This window comes from Vitis vinifera, chromosome 17, assembly GCF_030704535.1.
Source record: "Vitis vinifera cultivar Pinot Noir 40024 chromosome 17, ASM3070453v1".
Lineage (NCBI taxonomy): Eukaryota > Viridiplantae > Streptophyta > Magnoliopsida > Vitales > Vitaceae > Vitis > Vitis vinifera.
In genome coordinates this window covers 613025-636671 of record NC_081821.1, presented here as the reverse complement: position 1 = coordinate 636671, position 23647 = coordinate 613025, and the positions used below count along the sequence as shown (strand labels likewise).

Genomic DNA, 23647 nt, shown 5'->3' with positions numbered 1-23647 from the left:
CACTGCTTTTATCCTCGACAAAGAATCATTCCGAGAAAAAAAAAAAAAAGACTTTTATGAAAATTTTAAGGAGATTTCAGTATAATTTCGTATTAGAATGGATTTTTTTTTAAAAATAAAATATATTTAGTAAAAATTTTGTTTTATAATATAATTAATAATTACGATAACATCGAATATTTGATAAAAAATTTGATAGAAATGATGGTAAATCGCAACCGTTAATCCAGAAACCCCGCCTATTTCTTCCATGTCTCTCTCTTTTCAAAGCCTCCAACCGAACTTACCTTTCTCTCTCTATCTTCTCTGTCCCTTTCTCTCTTTTTCTCTCAGAGGAGCGAGCGACACCCCAGCGGCATCTCGCTCCTCCGTCACATGCCATGATCGCCGGCCGGGAGAGCCACCCACTTCCGACACGACCACCACCAGCACCTATCGCTCTTTGTCTTTTTCTCTTTTGATAAATAAAAAAAAAAAGCTAACAAAAGGAAAATATTCTCTCTCTCTCTCCATTTCTGAAAGTTTCATAGCTTGCAATGCAGGGAAAAGGGGAGAGAGGGTATCGAAGCTTGGTAGGCAGCTGGCTACAAGGCACATATTCTGAGATCCCTTTCTCTTCCCCCATGCCTTCTCTCCTAATTCATTCCCTTTTCTCTTCTTCTTAAATGCCTCCTCCTCCATCTCCTTATCCTCCCCAATCATTGTAAAATTGCCCAGCTTTTGGAATGAGCGAGGTTCGCTGTAGGTTTATGATCCTTCAAAAGGTGTGATTTTAGCTCTTGACGGTGTTTCGTTCAATTTTGTGGCGTTGGAGAAGATCGGATTGTTGAATTGTGCCTTTTTTTTTGTGCTTCTGTTTCGCGCCGATCTTTGTCGGTTTTTCGATTTAGATGTTTGTACTTGTTCTCTCTGTTGATCCTCTTCAATCGATCTGGAATAAGCCTTCTGGAGCTTTCCAGTTCCGAATTGAGTTCCAGGAATGCGTTTTTTTTTTTCCTTTTTGATCCGGTTTCAGTCCATTCTTTGGTTTTCTTAGCGTCTTTATCTGTTTGGTTGCCGATTAAAACTGAAACAGTGAGAAGCTTGCTCCAGCCGGGCTAAATTGTTGTGTTTGGCTGAGTTAGGTGGTGCTCTTTGTTTTCTCAGGTTGTGTGTAATGTAAAACACAATTATTCAAAAATCATTTTGTTTACTCATCTGCCAAACGGCACCTTGATTGTTTGGTCGTTGGTAGGTAAGCCACTGGTTTTCATTTTCACTCTACTATTTTATTTCAGTGTCTTTTAAATGGCAAGGGAAAAAAAATTCCTTTTTTTTTAATCTCAACCCTCTTAGGTCTTGCACAGGTTATGCCCGTTCAGATTCAGGATCTTACTGTATTTTTTTCCTCTTTCAGTTGCAAATGCATCTCGAAAACCACCTACATTTTCTGTTGCGGTGTTCTGATTTTGTGATCCCTCGACATTAATTAGTGTTTTTGATCGCCTGACTCTGACATTCCTACAATGCATTTGATTTTAATTTCTTTTGTTTGGTTTTGGATTTCACTGCAGAAGGTTTGTCATCTATGAAGCTTAGACGGATCCAACAGTGAAAAACTCTCGAGTGTTTTTTTTTTCTTTCTTTCTAGCGGTTTAGACATTTGGGTTTTCCAGTTGCACAATGCCATTTGAAGTCATGGACCCGAGGGGTGTATCTGCATCGTCCCCCTTGTTTGATGACATCTGTTTTCCTGCTGAGGTGTTTTTCCTCCACATACCTTCAAAATTTTTCAATCATTTGTTTATGGTTTGGAAAGGCACTGTATGATATCAAGTTTTCATGTCTTTTTTTTTTGTTTTTTCTAAATATTGATCATATTTTTTGATTTGCTGTGCCCCTCCATTGGACAGAGACAAGTTGGATTTTGGAAGCCCAAAATCATGTCTGATCACCATGGTGAGCATCTTTATTTTTATACATCGAGGGTTTTATTTTTTTCATTTATTTTATAAAAAAGTGTGCCAGGATGTCCAAATCTCCTCAAATCCCAGCTAGTAAAGCATTGGAATATGTTTAATTTAGTCTACTAAGTCAACGTTCAATTTGTGCCTAATCTGAACTGATGCTTTCTGCTAAATGATCTTGTTTAGACAAATCTTCCACACAAATTGCTTCCTCATTAATGGTTTACGACTCTTTAGTAATATATTTCTTTGAAAATATTGTACCAAATGTGGTTGTAATTTCTAGAAGTATTACAGATATGAATGATCTGCCAATGTCCCTGAGGTCTCATCACCAGAATGGCAGGGGCACCTTAGTTATTAGCAAGGGTTTACCAGTTGATATTTACCATGAATTATCATCACAAATGAGCTACCGGTTGAAAACATTTGTACAGAATCCAGCACAGCCAAACCATTTGTTTTTAGCACCCACAAGATCTTGATTTAGTTAATATGGCATATTCAACAACTGGCCAACTAGAAATTAAAGTTCCTTTTATCTAGAGAAACGAGTGAATAGGTAGTTCTCTTGAAATAATAACTTTATTCCCTGGTAAAAATTGTCTTTTTTATTGTCGTTAATTTTCTTAACATACTTATATTACCCCTTGCATGTCATTTTGCATGATATCGTTATTGTTATATGGTGGCACTAAGGGTTTATTATGTTTTATATTTCCTATGTGTAACTTGCAGTTCTCTAGCTGGTTTAGAATGGTTGTTTTTTTACTGGAGTGCTTCTTGATTAATATTTATTTGTCTTTAGATTCAAATTCAAGTAAACTAAAACATGCTTAGTGCTTTTTTGCGCATCTTGAGCATCATGATCTCCTTGTCTACTTTTTTTATTGCACCATTTGTAATGTTGTACAGAGTTGATAAATTGATTGCAAGATGTAAATGAGGGGTGAATCTTTTATCTTATTGATGAGTAAATGTTGTCCTTCAGCAGAAGGAGATGGAGTAGCACGAATACCTGGCAGCAAGTCGGTTACTTCATCGCCCTTGGAAAAACTTTTACCAGTTGGATCAAAGTCAGTGGATTACTCGGAAGGACCAGAGTCCTATCTGGCTAGAGACCAGAAAGAAAAACTGCAGGTAAACAGAGAAGAGGGAACTGCTAATTTGTCTAGGACTCCATGGAGAACTGTGGATCACAATTCAAAAACATGGTCAAATTTGTACGTGCAGCCTGCTTCCTCTTACGTGGAAGTAAAAAAGACTAGTATCAATGGAGCCCTATATGAGAGCAGTCTCTTTTCAAGCTCATTGTCTGAAATATTTAATAGGAAGTGTAAGTTTTCATTTCTTAATCAAGATGCTCATCCATATTTGCATGTATGTATCTTTGCCATCTGTTTTGCTAGACTGATGAATGCTTAAATTACTGTGCCACACTATAACTGGATTGATGGTTGCATTAATTTGTCATAGATCATGCTAAGCACACCTATAAAAGTTGGTTTTTCAATTTGGCAGAAAAATGCCACTTGTTTATTAACTCGGTCCACAATTTTCTTTAACTAGTTTTACCTGCATGTTTCACATTTTTTTCTGCTATTTTTCACTTTATTATTATTGTTGTTGTTGTTTTTGCTAGTTACTGAAGCATTTGCATAATTTTATTTTTTATTTTTTATTGGATTCTGCACAAGTTTTATTTTCCCCTCTAACCTTTGGCATTTCCTGCACAGTGAGAGTATCGACCAGTGATGTTCTATCTCATCAGTCTGCTGGCACTGTTGCTCCTCACTCTGAGGAAGAGAAGCTCTTTAAATCCCTTGAAGAAATTGAGGTTCAAACCCTCGGAAATCTCCTTCCTGATGAAGATGAGCTATTTTCGGGAGTGGTTGATGACATGGGGTATAATGCTCATGCAAATAATGGTGATGATTTTGAAGATTTTGATCTGTTTAGCAGTGGTGGAGGCATGGAACTAGAAGGGGATGATCATTTGTGTATCAGCCAAAGACATTCTGATTTTAATGGGGGAATTCCCAACAGTCAAGGAGGTTCTAATGGCTCACTTGCAAGTGAACACCCTTATGGTGAACACCCTTCCAGAACACTTTTTGTGCGAAATATCAACAGCAATGTTGAAGATTCAGAATTAAGGGATCTTTTTGAGGTACGTATATTATTTCTTTATCCCTTGAAGTGTTTGACTTGGGAGTCTCTGCAAGCTTGTCATCAAAGCTTCTTGGAAGTTCAATTAACACATATGTTCCATTCTTTCAGCAATATGGAGACATCCGAACACTTTACACAGCTTGCAAGCATCGCGGGTTTGTTATGATTTCTTATTATGATATAAGGGCAGCCAGAAATGCAATGAGAGCCCTTCAGAATAAGCCACTGAGACGGAGGAAACTTGATATTCATTATTCAATTCCAAAGGTATGTTGAGCATGTTCAAAAAATCTTGCTGCACACATGATATTGTTTTACAGTTATCATATTCAGTGTTTTGTGTTAGCATTATCATTGACAATGCTTTGGATGCTATTTGGGTTTGTGTTTATTGAAATGGTTCTGCATGTCAAGGTGATGCTTTGTTGTTTGATGTTCTTTTTAACTCGGTGTTATGTTAGGACAATCCTTCGGAGAAAGATATCAACCAGGGTACCCTTGTGGTATTTAACCTTGATTCATCTGTTTCCAATGATGATCTTCGTCAAATTTTTGGCATTTATGGAGAAATTAAGGAAGTAAGCTGTTTATTGTACTCTGTACTTACTGAACAGATGTGTGAAACATTACAAATTACATAACTCTTATTGATGGCTTACAGATCCGGGAAACTCCACACAAGCGGCATCACAAATTCATTGAATTTTTTGATGTTAGAGCTGCAGAAGCTGCTCTTCGTGCATTGAACAGGAGTGATATTGCTGGGAAACGGATCAAGCTTGAACCAAGCCGTCCAGGGGGTTCAAGACGGTGGTATGTCCATGCACATTCATTTCCTTCTAGTTGTTACTGGCCTGATTAAGATGGACATTAACTTCTGACTGAGATCAGAAACCTATTCCTTTTCCTTTTCTCTGGGGTGCTTTTTCTTAATTGTGGCAATATAATCTAAACCAAAATGAATGGAGTTATTGCTTTCAATTTTTGACCACCATGGTTCATGAGTGGCACTGTGTTTATGATTCACCTTGCTCCAGTGTCTGAATGTCAACATATCATGTTTGATCTTTCTCCCTTGTTACTAGTAATCTTATGTAGATTTTTTTTGATAGTTTGATGCAACTGTGCTCTTCTGAACTGGAGCAAGATGAATCCATTTTGTGTCAAAGCCCTGATGACAACTTATCATCTGGTTGCATGGGTATGTTTCTGCCTGACAAAAATTTCTGCATATTAAATTAGCATGTTGTCATCTCAGTAGTACAAAATGCTTTTCCTATCCTTACATGAAAACTTTTGCAACAGCGGTTTCTCCTGGAATAAAGACATCTAGCTGCATGGATAATGTATCTATCCAGGACTTGCATTCTGCAGTTCGAATGCCTATTGGTTCATTTGTTGAAAATGCCACTTCCCATGGGAGTTCTAGTGTTCCAAACACCTTGCCCTCACCGATGAGAGTGGTATCCATCATCAATGAATTTGGTCTTGGTGAAACCAGCAACACATTGGATCAGATGAAGTTTGGCAACCAAAGTTTTCCTAATTACCATCCTCATTCCCTCCCTGAGTATCATGATAATTTAGCCAATGCTATTAGATACAACTCTTCTAGCACAATTGGGGACATGACTGGTCATGTTGGTCCGAGAATAACAGAGGGAATTGACAACAGGCACATCCACAGAGTGGGTTCAAATGGGCACCCGATTGAACTTAATGGAGGGGGTAAGTGTAGTGGATCATTTTCTGCAGTTATCCTGTTCAACTCCTTTTGCTTTCCTTCCATTTCTTTTAGAAGTGAGAACTGATTGATTGCCATTAGGATATGTCATTAGGTAGCTGAACATATTTTGAAGTGAGTATTTAAGGTTCAGGTCAATGTTGATCATGGGCTGTTTAATTACAGTATTATGCATTTAGTGCCTACTATTATAAGAAAGTATAAATACTCATTAGGCTTCACAAATATTTCAATCATTTATTCCTATCTGAAGGTCTGAACTACAAATTTTGACGTTTGAATATACATGGTGAACCATTCAGATTAAGGTTTATGGACTAAACAGGAATCATAAAATTGGTCTTAATTATCTTTCTCTGATTGTTATGTGGTTTGAAGCTGGGTCATCATGAAAAACAGCCGCTATTTTGCTGTCTGTGGTAAAGATCTCTAAGTTTCAATTGCATTTTGTTCTTGTACATTAAATGTAGACATTGGAAAAATTTGTCTTCTTTTTATTCTCTTTCCTAAAATGATTAGCGAATATGTTTAAATGCTTTTTTTGGATTTTGAATTAGCTGTTTTTGCATTCTTTTAGTTAGCAGGATGGAACCTAACATCAACTCCCAAATACTAGTATCAATTAGAACAACTTATGTGTACTCTTAAAGTGTAAGCCATCATGCTCTAATAGTCTAGTGATCCAATGGAAATATGTTTGAAAACACTAAATGAAGCAATGGAGAAAATTTTCATGACAATTGGTAAATCTTTTACTAATAGGGTGGAGAAATCATGTGTTTTGATACATCAACAGTCCAATTTAAATTTGAATATATGTAACATGGTGTTTGATAAATCAACTTATTGACTTAATGACTTAAGTTTAAGTTATTAAGCATATTAAGTATGTTAAATCAATTCAATGACTTAAGAATTAAGTTTTATTAAACACCCTCTAAGCCTAACCCTATCTATAGTACTCCAAATTAGATGGTGCTGTGCATTTCAGTTCCTATTGACATGTATGAAACTTTTAACCTGCCTCAACTTTTGGCTTATTCTTATTTGCATTTTTTGTTGACATAACTGGAAACTTGTACTTTTAGTGGATAGGTCCATTCCTTTCCTGGTAGAGTTTTGTTCCTCTCCCATTTACATTATCTTTTGGTATGTTCATGGCCAACACAAAGTATATCACACACCTTTTGGACATGGATCTGGGATATTTGGGGAATCTTGCTCATGTCGTTTGAACTGAGCCACACTGTTTTTCATAGCGCTGAAAATCTCCTTTTGAGTGAAAAAGTCTTGTTCTTTTAGGATCTCAGTAGATTGACTTGGTTTAAATTTTATTTATTTATTTATTTTTCTGCAATTATGGAACTGAAAAAATCCTGTAGCTTTTGGCTCATCTGGAAATGGGAGTTGCCCTGTTCATGGACTTCATCGTGCATGGGGAAACTCCAGCTCGTATCAGCATCATTCTTCAAGTCCCATGATCTGGCCAAATTCTCCATCATTTAGTAATGGTGTTCATGCTCAACGGCCCACACAAGTACCCGGATTTCCTAGACCTCCACCTCATATGCTGAACATTGTTTCACCTGTGCACCACCATCATGTTGGATCAGCACCAGCTGTTAATCCCTCCCTTTGGGATAGACGGCATGCCTACAGTGGAGAATCTCCTGAAACTTCTGGTTTTCACTTGGGTTCTCTTGGGAGTGTGGGTTTTCCAGGAAGTTCTCCATTGCATCCCTTGGAAATGGCTTCTCACATCTTTCCCCATGTTGGTGGAAATTGCATGGACATATCTGCAAATGTCGGGCTGCGCTCTCCTCAGCAGATTTGCCATGTATTCCCTGGAAGGAATTCAATGCTTTCAATTCCCTCTTCTTTTGATTTGCCTATGGAGCGTGTGAGAAACCTCTCACACCGTAGAACTGAAGCCAATTCCAACCATACTGATAAGAAACAGTATGAACTTGACATTGATCGTATATTACGTGGGGAAGACTGCCGAACGACACTGATGATAAAGAACATTCCCAACAAGTATGTGAATAATTGTCCTTGCTGTTTTTACCTTTTCTGTTTGTTGCTACAATGTGATTTTGTTACCCCTCCTTCCCTGAAACTTCACTATTTAATTATGGAGTCAGCTTTTTGAGTGTCTAAGCACAAACATCAGCCTGACAGGATGATTTAGATCATTTTTATCAAGCTGTTTGGTTGTATGATGCTCTGTGCTCTTGGTTGTCCAATTTGTTCCAGTTTAGCATTCCAAACCAAAGTATTTATCGCATACCATCTCATGTTAATAACCATTTCCCCATTCATTTCTATTTGTGGTTTTACACACCATAATTGCTCAGATTCCTGTTGCATCCTCTGTTATTTCTGCCTTTTGATTTGATATAATGGTAATTGTAGGTATACTTCAAAAATGCTTCTTGCTGCAATTGATGAACATCATCGAGGAACTTATGATTTTATTTATTTGCCAATTGACTTCAAAGTAAGTAAATCTTGCATGGATTGAATTTCTTTGGGGAAGAAAATCACATATGACATATGCACATATCTGATTCGCCTTTTTGCAAATTCTGTTTTGCAGAACAAATGCAATGTGGGCTATGCTTTTGTCAACATGATTGATCCTCTTCATATTGTTCCATTCCATCAGGTTAGAATCCATGCATTGTAATATAATTATACTTAATACTTTTTTCGGCTTTCAAAGGAAAGCTTCTTGTCTACAGAATTTCATAAGGTCTGCAACTGATATGGACTGAGAACTGCTAATCAGAATGTATCATATATTTCACAGGCATTCAATGGTAAAAAGTGGGAGAAGTTCAACAGTGAGAAGGTGGCATCTCTTGCATATGCTCGAATTCAAGGAAAAACTGCTCTTATTGCTCATTTCCAAAACTCGAGCTTGATGAATGAGGATAAACGTTGCCGCCCTATTCTATTTCATACTGATGGTCCAAATGCAGGTGATCAGGTAGGACATCTGACATAAAGTATGTTCTCTATTTTGTTGTTGGATCTCGGATGTAAACCTGTTTAAGAATATTCTTTATTCTAATTGGTAATGACTATTAATGTATGATTACTTGTATTCCTTTCCTTGATATCGTCCCTGCTGAGGAAGGTTTATAAAATATTATATTATTATGCACAGTGATGTTAAGTTAGACTAAATTTTTTTACTATAATTCACAATGTGCAAATGCCTATCACTCAGCTGGTATGGTTTCCATTGGCGATCATCTCACTGACCTGGGCTCAGTTTCCCCTTGAGTGTGCCATCTTTATCATTGAAGTTTAATGCCCACTAATTGAATCTGTTTGTAACCACTAAAAAAGGGCACTGGGTCCAAATTGATGGACTAAGACTGCTTTGAATGAGTATATCCATTCCTGCCAATGTTATATTGGTTGTGATTCTGTCCTTGACAGTTTTTTTTTGTCATTGCATTATTTAAATAGGAGAAATGTGTGGTAAAATGTAGAGTCAAGATTGTAAAAAGTTAAAGCCGGTAAATTCTGGGATGTGCCAATTGGAATATTTTTCCGGCTATTGACTTTGTATTTTTCTTGGTTTCAATTGAGTTCTAATAACTTATAGGCCAAAGACTCTCCTAGATCATGCTTTTCCCTTTTTTGGTAATTTTTCTGAAAATCGTACATAAACAGAACTGACCTCTTTTTCTTGTGTGGCTAGGAGCCATTCCCCATGGGTAGCAATATACGATCAAGACCAGGCAAAGCTCGAACTAGTGGGGGTGAGGAGAGTCAGCATCAAGGGAGCCCAACAACTTCTGCAAATGGAGAGGAATCTTCCAATGGAGCAGTCACTTTGTTGGGTTCTGCCAAGGACTCAGATTAAGCAAACTGCTTTCCAGAGCACTAACTGTAAGACCCTATATCAACTACAAAAATCATATCATATCCATCCCAGTTCTGTATTTCTGGGGTGGCCTGACGGAATAGTTTTCACTATAGAGATGCCCCATTAAAAATTTTGGTGACCAGAATGCATCACCAAAATCGAAGGGAGTTTACCTCACAGTTTTCTTCGGTTATGTAAAAATTTGTATTGGGTTTGATCACGAGTACAGTGACTGGCTTAACAGAGGCTCAGGATTTTGGGTTGTGAGTAATATACAATGTACAGGAGTTTCTGAGGGAGGTAAGATTCAGGGGGTCTTCTCGGCCTTAAATATTTTTTTTTTTTTCCCAATCACAACAATTCTCTGTAATTCCTTCTTTTCTGGGAAAGTTTTCGAGTCCTTGGTGGGGTTTCTGTTTTTGGCCTGGACAAGGGGGTGTGATTACTTGAAAGAGGGGAGAGGGAGACATTACACAGCAGACAAATGTTCTGGTCGTGGAAATTTTGGAAGTGCTCTTGCTTACTGTTAAATGAATACCCTTTTTTGTTGGTATTACCATAGTTCCTTGCCAGTTCTTGAATCTTTGAAGCTACTTAATTGTGTTGTTATATAACTATTATTATATTTGCCTCCATGGCTTCGCCTATCTCGAATAGCACAACTTATGGTTAGCCTGGTGGTTGATTTCTTAGAGCCCTACTGCTAACTGGGGTATGAGTTCTTAAGCTTTGAAAATTTATCTTTTCTTCAGTAGTTAGCTAAGCTTGTTGATCTCTTCTCACATAGAATTCCAGATTTGGAGGTTTGCACTACTTGGTCTGGATGAATAATGTAGTGATTGTTTGAACTTGTGTCTATTCCATCTCCCATTACAGTCTCCATAGCGTTATAACTAAAAACTACAAAATCATTTAGAAATATGATTTTAAAAAAATAATAATAGCAATAATAGAAAAGACAAAGGTTTCCGGGCTATGATTAACAAATATGGGTCTTTCCTTTCTTGATAAGTGGCATATCAAATTCCTTAGCTAAACTCACATTCCAAAATGATTTTGGACAAGGATTGAGCCTAAACCTAGGCTAATATTTTTTTTTGATTAAAGTACAATTTAACTATTGCATTTAATAATTAAAAAAAACTTTATAACCTTTTTTTTTTTAATTGAAGATGAAAAATAATCATAATAGTTGTAAAAGTTTTAATTAAATAAGAATTTATTTGTTCAGTGCAGAAGGATAATGTGTGTCCGTGCTCCATCAAAATTCGAGTTCATCATGTAATAGTGTTAGAGAAGAGCGGTTGAAATTTCTATTTAGATACTTTTAATTGAAGAAAATATGAGATAAAAGCCAAAAAGCTAACATAAAAAATGCCTTTTTCTGCACAGATTTCCTTTGCCAGTGATTTTAAGAGCATTAGAAATACTTTCTAATGCTTGAAACCACTTATTTGAAAATTTTAAAATCATTTTTGAAAATTTAAAGAATCACTTGAAGTGATTTGTGGTTCAAAAATCATTTATTTGTCATATTAAACATACTATCAAAATACTTTTTTTTAAAAAAAAAAAAAATTATATCTAGCTATAAAAAAATAAATTAAAAGCATTTTAACTAAAATTAAAATACTCCGAGAGGGCTTTAACAATAATGGTTACTATAAATTTAATTTCTAAAACTAATTAAAATTAGCCAAGAGTTCATGTGAAAGGACGCTTCAGTCCTCCTGTCGATTTCTTTCATTTGCCCTCAACAGCTCGACGGAGACGCAGAACGAACACAAATACACAAACGCACAGAGAGAAATGAATGCGAGGAAGCCCAAGGTGGAGGTAGATGATCGGATCACGACGGAAGAGGACGGCGAAGAAAACTCCAGAGACGAGCAAGAAGAAGCATTGGTGGCTCTGATCGAGCACCGCACCAAAGAAGTCGAACATATCCGCAAGCGCATAACCTATTACCAATCTCAGGTCTCCTCCTTCTTCTCCTTACTCTTCTCTCAATTCTTTCTCTTTTCATACTATTCCCCTAAATTAAAACTACTCATTTTTTTCTTCTTTCTTGAGGTCCTTTTGCTTACGATTTTATTTTTTCCGTTGCTCCAGTACTTCTACTTCTATTTTTTTTCGATGCATTAGTTCATGTATAAGTGAACATCGATTTGAGTGTAGTTCAGATTCGGTTATAGTGAACGAGCTTGGTAAAGATGAGGATTTTCGCTTGCGGTTCATTTTTGACCGAGTGATGGATTGTGTTCTATGAATCTGGAAAGGGGAATTTGTCTTTGGTATATTTTTATGACTCTTGACAAAGTGAGAAGTTGTGTATAGGAGGATGAGTATCGGTTGCTCTTTTGTTGATTTGCATGCTGGATTTTACAATTTAGTAAGATATGCATGGGAAATGGTTTTTATCTAATAATTTGATTTTTTGATTGATTTTGTTGAGAATTTATATGCTAATTGGATCATTGGAAATGGTAACCAGCTTCAAGAAGCAGAAAAGAAGTTACTTGATTCACAAGCTCAGTTGGGTCGACTGCGATCAAAAGACAATCTGGTATCGTCTAGGAGCCCTCTGGATAATGGAACTAAAAAAGTGAAAGTGGAGCGTAGATCAACTAGTCCTCTGCAACTTCAATCAAGGCCAGAACTTTTAATTCCTGCTGTGAATCCAAAAATTTCCCAACCTGTAAAATTGGCGGATGCTGGCACTCGAGCTAGATCACCGACTCCCAATCATGCTCATAGTGTGGGAAAAGTGAAATGGGAAAAGTCTCATGGAAGCTCATCTGAGCGGGAAATGGTTGAAGTGCAAGATAAAGGGACAAAAAGGAAGTTTGGTAACTTTCTCACCTGTTGAACAGACTGCCATTGTTTAGTTTTTTTTTTCTTCTGATGTTGTGTGTGTAAAGAACATGCTTGCCACTGCATTTTGCATCATGTAAGTGTGTTTATTTTCTCGTAGTCATGGATCCTTTTATTGTTGTCGGGGCTTATTAGACATCAACTCATCATTGTTCTCTGTGTATTTCAGAACCAAAAGAGCACAAAGAATTGATTACATCCATAGCTACCTCTTCTTCTCCAGTTATTGTCCGCTGTTATTCGAGCTCTCACATCTCCAGTCAGCATAAGAGAAAGTTGAGAAGTCTTGTTCTGTGTCCAGTTAACAATCAGCTTTTCGCTACCAGGTAGCTTTCCCATGTTGGATTTCTCAGAGAGACATTTCTTCCATCAACTATTGAAATTCATGTTTCCGTGGCATGATTTACGGAGTTTCTGGCTTATGATTTCAACATACTGCTCCTAGGTTTTCACCAATTTTTGAAAATTATATATTTTTATAGTTAAGCAGCTGTTGAACCCCTTGGCAGAACCTTGATGATGAAATGATCGTGGTAGATAAGCATTGCTGATCAATGGAACTAATACACAATCACACATGCACATTGGAGGAGGCAGTCACAGTACTCAAATGAAATGGAGATTTCAATTTAGATGCCTTCCCTTCCCTTCCCTTCTTGTGAGATTAAGATGTTTGTAATCATCTTTTTGTTGGAAAGTAATATGAGCCTGGTCTTGGACTGAATTATTAGCATATTTACTTTCAGGAACACAGGCAAGTAAAACAGGGTACTGTAGGAGAGGGAATTAGGTTTCCTTGGTGGGTGCTGGTAATAGCATGCTCACCTACACAGCCTTATAAGGAAACACTGTGGTTCATAAATGTTGCTATTACCCGAAAAAGGTTTTTAAATATTACCGAATTCTTGTTAGTGGGTATGTATGTATTTTTTGTGTAGAATGTTTGCTAATGGAAAATAAAATCTGGAAAACGATTTCTGTTTACATTGGATGAGCAGTGGTGCATTATGATGGTATTGTGGTATGCTGTTATTAGGTAATGCATAATATTTGATAGATGAATCACCCATAGGCAGATTAAGAAAAAAATGGAATCCAATTATTTTATCTTGGAGAATTTAGACTATCCAGTGGGTTTCCTTTTGCTCTGAGTTTGAGAAAGTTGTTCTATAAAACCATTTTCTTGTATTTCTTAAATGACAAATGCAGTCTATCTCTCTCTCTCTCTCTCTCTCTCTCTCTCTCTCTCTCTCTCTCTTTCACCCTTTTAAACATATGGATAAGATTCATATGATGTATAATTCAAGTTAAAAAAAAAGAAGAAATGGAACATCTGCACAAAATCTAGAAATCAGGGTTTCGGGGTTCTTAGAACCACAACTAAGAGACACAATAACAATACAAAGATGTGAAAGAATCAAATGTTCCTCGCTTAACTATTTTTTAAGGTTTTTTCCATTGTATTCCAGAATTCTATCTTTCCTTTACTTTTCCAATTTTGTCTTCTTTGGCTTTGTGGTGAAATCTGCCCTATATTGAATTCATGTGACTTTGCACTTTTTTGGGGGCCTGATGTAAGATGTGCAGTCCCTTTTCTATATCCCCATAATATCATGATAGAATCTTGAACTAACTTGAGATTAAAAGAAGGTATCAAGAAGCTCATTTTGTTCTTTTCTTATGAGTGGTTTAAATTAAGGGAAAGAAAGAGGTGTAAGAAACCAAAATTCAGCATGAGAAAAATAAAATAATTCCTTTCTTGTTCAACTTTTGATACCTTGAGAAAAAGAGTTGTCATGTAACTATTCTTCACATAAAACATAATTGTTTTTCTACATTTATAGTTTCTATTTGAGATTTTTTTCTTACAAATATTCATTGGTATTTTCACTGAGTTGTCATGTGATAAGCCTTTTTATTATGTGTGTCCATATGTGTTTATTTATGCTTCCTTCAAGCTTTGAGCCTTTGAACCTTTAAAAGGCAAGTCCTGTAACACTTTCCTATGTAATGGTTTCATTCCGTACCTCTTTTTTTTTAACCATAAGCTAGCATGTCCTGGGCTACTTCGCATCCTATTCTTGTCTGATTATATTAAGCCCATCACTGATGATATTGAGGACACTTGTCACTTAAAAAAAAAAAAAAAAGAATTTTCCAAAAAAAGAAATGTAATTTTTACTTATCAAAAAATAAAAAATAAAAATTGAGGACACTTGTCTGTAATGAAATTTGGTCTGCCAGACAATTGTTGTCACACACTGTTGTCTCCTGTGCCCAACACCTGACACTTATAAAAGCATCCTCAATTTCAATAATTTAAAGAAGAACAAGTATGTTACAGCTTTATGCTAGAGAAACTGATATAAAGTGATTGCATTCTTTATTATTTGACTTTCCATGGTTCTGGCACATAGATTTCTAAGCTCAAACATGTACAAATGTATTCAGTATGATGAATTGAAAGAAATACAAATATGTCACAATGTCGTTCTAGATTTTCCACAGTTACTGTGCTTGACGCCTGGTGTTGATATCAAAATGAAACACTCATGTCTGTATTCACAGAAAATAGTTTTGGCAATTCTTGGTCATAGTGTTTTTCTTATCTAAATTAGCATGCCTGGCACAAGAATTGAGTGTAGCATGTCAATTTGTTTCAGAGTTGTCATGCAGAGATATGAGCATGTATATCCTGATGTGTTCCATTATCATAGCTAATATAGTAAATGTTGACTCATAAAAAGATAAACAGGGAATGATAAGCTTGAAAGACAATAGCATAAAAGTTCATGTATATTTGGAATTTTATGAAAGAATATTAGCTCTGTCTTCTAACCATTTTTAGATGACCCATAGATTTCAGATGGGCATATATTCCTAATCAACCTAAAAATTTGTTATCAAAAACTATAGACAGTTAAAAAAAAAAATCCTCATATTTCATATTGTTTTGGCATGGACGCTGTTGTTTTGGTGAAAGATCCAAGTTTAACTTCCCTTGTCTTTGTAAATTTACTCCTTTCATATTGATATTTATTACACATGGTCAAAGCATCTTAACCAACAATCTCTACCCAATTGTGGCTGTGTCTGAATATATGATTCATCGGCATCAGTTTAAAGTTTTCTTTTTTAAAAGTGAAAAATATTTATTAGGAACTATTGTTTCTAAGTACTGTTGCATGTGATGCCTCAAAATATATATTTTACTCAGGGATGCTTATCCTCACTGTTTTTGGTTTTATTTATGTCACTATGTCACTAATGAATCAGTTAGAAATGAACTTATGGAAACAAGATGCACATATTTGTTGCAGGCCATGGAGAGAAAATTAGATCAAGCTGAAACCTTTTATACTCAGATATTTTTTGTTGTTCCACGATCTTCTTTTATCGTTCCACTTTTTAACATACTGAAACAATCAACTAATTATTTGTCTAATATAGCTTTTACAAGATCTAACTCTTGCTACTCCAATGAAACATTTTGCAGTGCTTTGGATGGAATAGTCAACTTGTGGCAAATTCAGGCCAGAGGGTACATTTACATATTATCCCTTCCTATTTACTTGTTTTCCATATTTTTCTTGCATGAAATTTCGGTGAATGACATTGTGGTGTAAAGTGAATAACAGATCGTGCCATACAACTTAACTTAGGATGTACAGAAGTATATGCATTGCATTGTTTGATAGAGTTATGCCAAGCCTGGTGTATGGTAAAACATGGTTGATGCATTTCTCTATTAGGTAGTTCGTTGATTACCAAATGGTCACATCATATAAAGCATGCTTATCAGAGATATTCGTGTGTGCACATCATTGGTTAATACAGACCCTTTATCAATGGCCCACACCTGTGGTACCGAAACTGAATGATGAGAATGTGGTCCACCATGTGCTTAGATGACTTCTTATCTACTGGTATGATAGGTGATGGAGGTGGATCGATTGAATTTTTTGTTATGTTGCAGAGAGGGTTGCGTGCCACCTACACATTTAGGCCTATCATTTGGTGCTTCTTTTAAATCATGTTCTGTATGGGACTCAATAAGGGCGAGGATCTAGAGAAGGTTGGGTTCTTGGAAGATTCAAAATTTGCCTATGGGTGGAAGACTATTCCTATCAAAATCAATATTTTTTGATGTTTTTCATGTCTTTGTTATTCTTGGGAAAATTATGATCTTGGAAAAGATTTAAATTTTAAAAAGACACTTTATGATGTATTTCAAAGAAGGAAAGAAGATGCATTTTATGAATTGGTTGTCTGTGTGCTTGGATAAAACTTATGGTGCTTTGGTTTTGGTATTAGGAGGCTTTCCATCTTAAATAGAGCTCTGCTTGGCAAATGGTTGTGGAGGTTTTCTGGTCAGCAAGACAACCTTTGGAGGAGGGTCATTAGGGTTAAGTTTGGGATGGATGGGAGAGGTGGTGGAGGCCTATGTTATGGAGTTTCATGGGATAGGAGTTCAAACTCAGAACCTACATAGCAGTGGGAAAGGACTCAAGACAAAGTTTTGGTTGGATAGTTGGTGTGGGGATGACCTTAGAAAAAAGTATTCCTCCATTTGTTAACCTTGTTACATTAAAATCCGCTAGAGTGGAAGATTTATGGTGGAGGGAAATCAGGGGCACCAGAATCGTTTTTTTCAAAAAGCTTTCTATGATTGGGAGGTTGAAACTTGAGATTGGGAATAGGTTTCATGAAGTGCATTGACTCAATTTGTTTGCAAGTGGAGGATGAGGACATGGTCGTGTGAGATTGAAGAAGGGACACTTCTTGGTAACGTCTTTTTATGACTCCCTATCATCTGTGGGTTTGATTTAGTTTCCTGCTAAGGAGGTGAGAGGTTCTAGTGCTCTTCTATGAGTGTGTTCTTTGGCTTTGGAAATTGTTTGGAAAAGATTCTAAATGATAGACCAACACATGAAAAGGTTTTTATTTGTTGTGCCAAAGCTTGGGTGTTGCAGGATCTCTTGCTAACCCTATTTGGATTCTAGTGGGTATTTCCTTGGTCTTTTAAGGAACTTCTGCTAGGGTGGCATGATCAGGTTTGTTCAAACAGCAGATAAAGTATGGAAGATGACTTCAGTTTGGTGCATCTGGAGATAGTGTGGAATGATTGAGTTTTTAGAGAGGAATTTTTTTATCAAAATTTGAAGGAGTTCTTTCTCAAGTCTCTCTTAGATTGGTCTAGACTCTAGGGTTCCCTTAAGAATTGTGAACTGCTCCCTGTTGGATTTTGTTGATATCTTGGGGTCAGGTTAGGATAACCCTTGTCTTGTTTGGTTCCGTTTTCCTTTTTCTTTTCTTTATGGGGCTCATTGTATACTTCCGGTGTACATGGGTTGTACTCCCTTTTGTTAGATGCCCTTTAATTCACTTCTGGTCCATAACTGCTCCTTAATGTTCTCACAGAGCTCACAAATTTTGCACAGTAAACCTCATCTTATGAGCTTAGCTGATGTATAGGGATATTGTTACTTGTTATGCTAAATCTGGGACCACCTTAAAATTTTATTAAGAATCAAGTTCCACATTCAGGGGTAAGACTGACAGAAATTAGGGTTTGCATTAACAAAATGAAGTGCATTTGTTGTCAGTTGCCCACTCATTGAAACTTCCTGTAAGAATAGGGGTAAAAATGGCTCAATTACTAATCTTTTCCACCTTGTGAGTAATTAAACTGTAGATTGCATATCAACCACTAGAAAGAAAATACAAAGACAGGACTGTCTCAGCAGAATTTAATTGCCAAATAATTTTTTTCCACATCCCCTTCTCTTCCCTCTGTGAAGTGCCAAAGAATTACTGGACGTTCTGGTTGAATTTGTTGAAGCAGTATTCTGCTTAAAAGATGCACTCATGAAAAATTTAACCTCTTGTTTTTTATGTTCATGATATTCATAAATAACACTCATGTGCAGTGCCCGATGCTGTTAGTCATTGGTCTTGGTGTTGGAAATTCCTTTTTTTTTGTTCTTTTTTTTTTTGGTAAGTAAATAAAATTAGTATTGAGAAGCGCCAAAAGGGGCGCACTGAAGTGCACACAATGTATACAGTAGCTGCCAATATGGGCCACGAAAAGGAAAGGGAAAACAAAAAACTACTCCCTCCCTCAAACTGAACCCAACCAATCGATAAAATCAACTATTGATATCGAGCTTTCACCTATAAACAGTTTGGTCCAAGCTTGGTGTTGGAAAATCTATAGCCACTATCAGAGAAGGGATAGCATCTGTAGTATCGTTTTGGCTTTTCTTGATGAAAAAGCTACGTTTCAAACTCTTTTGGTTTCTTAAGGACAGAATGAATCAATTGAACACTTTCAAACCTTTCTAGTTTCTGAGTCATGTGGTGGGCACTGTCTTGTGTGATGAATTGGTCCCTTGTTGAAGTTTGAGAGAATATGTAGGATTGGATCCCACAATACAATCTCCATCTCTCTTCAACTGAAGAAAATTATGCAACCCTTGCACTGTTAACCTTTCTGATTTCTCCCTCTTCAGAAATTAATACACAAACTAGTGACTACTTTTTAATATGTCTAGGTCTGTGTTTCTACCTACAGTCAAGAGACTGGCAAACATACGAAATATACATTGATGCGATATCCTGCATGACAAAGGTAAGAACTAAATACACTTACATATCAAATAGTGGAACATAGGGGATTTATCAGCCTTAAACTTCCTCTGCACTTCTGTTACCAGAATGAAAGAAAGGAGAACAGTAAGGCTGAGAATGGTGCCTGGCATGTAAATCAGCATTGAATAGGTAACATGTTGATGTTTGAGGTGTTAATATCCTGTCAAAGTTTAACCGGTTTAGTCTTTAAGAATGTTACAAGGTATAACAGTCCTCCATGTACTATTTTGTTTTGTGTTCCCCATTAGCAATAGAATGTTTGGAAAGGAATATGGAAATTGAGTACACTTTCCAACTCTTTGATAAAGGAAGTGAGAATATATTGAATGTTTAAGTCTTCAAAAGAAAGGATGCTCAGTTACCAACCCTTCTGATCATATTTGAAAAGACAAATTTGTTTCTTTTTCATTAGTTGAGTTTCAATAGGTCATTTTCATCTTTGTGATTTAAAGTTGCTCAACTTTTGTGCCTCTGCTTCTGATACTGAAATTGCAGATCAGGGGCCTCTCTACTTAGTGCTACTGATTGTTTATCACAAAAGCAAAGGAGATGGCCAGAAGATATGGCCTGGCACCCAGAAGGAAACAGCATATTTTCTGTATACAACGCTGATGATGGGGATTCTCAGATATCAGTCCTAAATCTGAATAGAACAAAAGGGGTAAGGGCTTTGCTTGAAATTGATTACTGGAGATTAATAAATAATTGCCACTTTATTCTGATTCTTGTATATATGTTTTAGGTATATATTTATGCATGTACAAGGGCAGAGCTAGGAAGGTTTTCTTTGGGACAGCCTTTAGAAAAAAAGAAAAAAAAAAAAGTCTTTCCTTGGAGCACCCCTGGAGTGGGGCATGGATGCATGTTATCTATATCTAGTTTGATTATATTAAAATATTCAAATGTTTACTGAAAATATAGCTAAGAATTATTGTAAATTTTTGTACAGGTGCTTTTCATACAATTTTATTGTTTGCCTATCAAAAAAAATAAATTTTGTCCAACTCTTTTAGCTGAAGTTTTAGGTTCATTTTCTGATAGTGAAACAAAAAGGGGAAATTTTGTCTGCATTAAGTAACAAGCTCAGTGTCCATTTGGATATAGTTTCTGTTTTCTGTTTTATAACTAAAAAATAGTAGTAACTTTTATATAAGAAACAAGAATTCTTAGAGGCTTACATTGAAAAAGTAATGGTTTTAAAATTTGTTTAAAAAAGTTGAGATATCAAAAAAAAAAAATTTATACCTCAAATTTTAAAATTTTTGGAAGTGATTCTTAAAGATGTAAGGTAAATCTATATTTTTTTTACAAGATGTTCTACTTTTATATTGAAGTTTCTGATTTTTAAAACAAATGAGAGGAAGTGTATCCAAAGGACACTTAATTAGACGTTTATTTTCTTATTAAATTTCTTAAAACAACATCATAAGAAGAATAGTGCAGTCTTTTGTCAAATTGAACCTGTGCTTATTTCAGAGCCCTTTCTTAGTTATTTTCTAGTATTTAAGAAGAGAACCAGCAAATTTCTTAGCAGTTTTGTACTTTTGTTTCTCTCAAGGAGTGGTGAAAGTGATTATTTGAATCAACCACCTTTAGCTAAAACTGCTGTGGAGTAGTTGCACATTAATTTTCTTTGCTTGCTGCGCATCACACGTGTCTTCTGCCCATTAAAGGTGCCCAATAATTTGTGAAGATTACAATAACAAAAATTTCCTCTCATGCCAGTAACATGTCCTGGTGCCATGCCAGCAAACTATAGTTACACTCTCCATGAATCTTATCACACCAGTATACTTCTTCCATGTTTAAAGTAGTGGTCATCTTTAGATGATAATTTTTGTATTTTACTGCACTAGTATATGTCTTCATGTCTAAAGGAGTGAACATTTTAGACAACATTTATTATGATTTTTGTTTTTGTGCACCAGCAGGGAGCACGCGTGACTTTCCTAGAGGAGAAGCCTCATGTTAAAGGCATCATCAACAGTATAAGTTTCATGCCCTGGGAAAATCCATGTTTTGTTACTGGTGGTAGTGATCACGCTGTTGTACTTTGGAATGAGAAAGACGAGGAGAAATTATGGAAACCAAAGGCGTTGCACAGGAATATGCACTCTTCTGCTGTCATGGGAGTTGCTGGGATGCAGCAAAAGCAGATTGTATTGTCTGTTGGTGCGGACAAGAGAATTATTGGGCTTGATTTACATACAGGAAGAACAGATTTCAAGCATCAGATTGATAGCAAATGCATGAGCATTGTCCCTAATCCATGTGATTTCAATTTATATATGGTTCAGGCAGGGTAAGAAACATTTAGAATTTGCAGCCGGAATCTGCTTGCCATGATTATCAGTATTGCTCCTCAATTCTCTTTTATTAACTATATTTGCCTTTTATTGACACTATATCAGGATAAGAAAGTTAAAAAAGCATATGTTATTCTAGAATTGTAAAGTTGCTACATAGCAACTATTTGTCTTGGATACACATAGCATTTACTGACAAATCAAACTCTTACATGTTCTCCAAGAGATTTCTCTTTTCTTTTCTTTTTCTCTTTGTGTTGGACGGAACCTGAATCACATGAATAATTCTGATTCTACAAAATCATGCTGCAAGGACTCTGCTTCAAGCTGCAAAAGACAATAAAAAATAGTGGTTATAGGATTTTGGTAATTGAAATGTAAGTTTGACAACTAAGTGGCAATTATGTATCTTATGTGTCACACCCTAATCAAATGATCCCTCACCGGGGGCAGGAAGCCTTTAGAGACATCTACACATCTCCATGAATGAACTCCATAAATGAATGAGAAATAATGGAGTTTTATGGAGTATTCTAGAAAGCTTTTGAGAACTCTGGTGAAAGGACTTATACATAGGTTGTACATAGAATATACTAGATTTGTGGAGAACCATCAATCCTTTGAGAGTTCTCTTAGTGACTAAATCTGTGATGACCTCATTTGGCGAAGGCTCCAAGTACTTGAGAGAGCATTGTAAAGTGTTCTTGATTAATAAAGCTTCCATTTTTTCAATTCCAAGTGTTGCTTGTTTTGTTAATTGCTATCTTCTGTGTTGTGTAGCTATAGTAAAAAGTTAAGTTCAGGAAAGGGTCACCTAGCAACTTTAAGTGTCTTGAATTATCTGTCATACAGGTACTTAGGAAACACCTAAGTCCATGACACATGGCTTTGGAAGGTGCATAAGGTAATTCTTCAGAACGATAGCTGATATGTAATTTTAGATTTTACTGCTTGAGATGGGAGCTGAATTTGATTATAGGATGGATAAGTTTTTCAATTTATGGTTTCTTTTGTTCATTACTATATTTTGATTATTCTCAATGAACACATGATCTTTCCTTCTGTTTGTAGTTTCTTAATCCAGGTTTACTGCTCAAGTTTTCTAGTTATAACATGTCGCTTGTGCAGGACTCCTGGGAAGCAGCTCCGATTGTTTGATATTAGATTGAGGCAAACAGAACTCCATGCATTTGGGTGGAAACAAGAAAGCAGTGACTCCCTGTCAGCCCTGATAAATCAGACATGGTCTCCTGATGGTTTATACATCACCTCTGGTTCAGTAGACCCTGTGATCCATATCTTTGATATAAGGTCTTATGCTCACAAACCTTCACAATCAATTAAAGCTCATCAAAAACGAGTCTTCAAAGCTATATGGCACCATTCTCTCCCCCTTCTCATTTCGATATCTTCTGATCTGAACATTGGACTGCACAAACTCTCATGAAATCAACAATCAAAATACTCGTGACAACAGGGTGAAGTTTGTTTTCGTTTTTTTTGCTACTCATTTTGTTTGGGTGGTGAAGTTCTTCATTTTGTTTCTAAGAGGAACTACAAGCTGCCAGAAAATTCCTTGCTCTCTCTAAGCTAAAAAAAAATTTACAAAATAGAAAACTAGCTGCATAGTCAAGGATACAGTATAATGTATCTCATAACGTTGGAGAACAGTTTTGAAGTATAAGCATGAGTTAATTGTTAGCAAAGATTTTACCATTTGCCTATTACTGAGAACTAATTTGATCTCTTCTTCACAGTTTGCATATTCCAATTGTTTGAAAATTAGGATATGGGTTAGAAGGACTGGTATATCTGCTAATAAAATCACGGCTGCCACTGCTGCTGTTGCTCTGCCTATTGATGGCTGTATAAACAGATTTTCATGTTGACTCCAACTTGGTAGATTCCAATGATTTTGCTTCCTTTTATTATTCTGCAAGTGTGTAAAGAGATTGACCTCTGGTCTTCATGCCAATACCAACTTTGGATGGTGTAGGATGGAATATGGATAATGGTAGAATTGGAGCAGCCAAAAGGAACTAATAGACATTGAGAGACGGCGATGGGGCTC

At 36.2% G+C, this 23647-nt stretch overlaps 2 protein-coding genes across 13 annotated transcripts; both read left to right on the top strand.

Annotated features, from left to right (window-relative positions):
• Nucleotides 1-234: 234 nt before the first annotated feature.
• On the top strand, nt 235-10301 carry LOC100261030 (protein MEI2-like 4). Of its 10 annotated transcripts, none has more exons than XM_059733902.1 (16): nt 259-764; nt 1554-1740; nt 1893-1938; nt 2938-3086; nt 3180-3282; nt 3683-4116; nt 4227-4385; nt 4580-4696; nt 4780-4931; nt 5231-5319; nt 5424-5846; nt 7245-7899; nt 8278-8362; nt 8462-8530; nt 8675-8854; nt 9578-10301. In XM_059733902.1, exons 2-16 carry the CDS (start codon nt 1663-1665, stop codon nt 9740-9742), a joined length of 2904 nt encoding a protein of 967 aa, XP_059589885.1. In that variant the 5' UTR covers nt 259-764; nt 1554-1662; the 3' UTR covers nt 9743-10301. The 10 variants fall into 10 exon arrangements, with proteins under 10 accessions (XP_059589883.1, XP_010663801.1, XP_010663800.1 ...); XM_010665500.3 differs by having other exon boundaries at nt 5421-5846; XM_059733900.1 differs by having other exon boundaries at nt 235-764; nt 2941-3282.
• Nucleotides 10302-11445: 1144 nt separating this feature from the next.
• Nucleotides 11446-23300, top strand: LOC100255948 (uncharacterized). Of its 3 annotated transcripts, XM_010665502.3 has the most exons (8): nt 11446-11722; nt 12240-12594; nt 12789-12945; nt 16116-16160; nt 19766-19931; nt 21199-21572; nt 22429-22480; nt 22705-22817. In XM_010665502.3, exons 1-7 carry the CDS (start codon nt 11555-11557, stop codon nt 22445-22447), a joined length of 1284 nt encoding a protein of 427 aa, XP_010663804.1. In that variant the 5' UTR covers nt 11446-11554; the 3' UTR covers nt 22448-22480; nt 22705-22817. The 3 variants fall into 3 exon arrangements, with proteins under 3 accessions (XP_010663804.1, XP_002280902.1, XP_010663803.1); XM_002280866.5 differs by lacking the exon at nt 22429-22480 and having other exon boundaries at nt 21202-21572; nt 22705-23300; XM_010665501.3 differs by lacking the exon at nt 22429-22480 and having other exon boundaries at nt 22705-23300.
• Nucleotides 23301-23647: the final 347 nt, after the last annotated feature.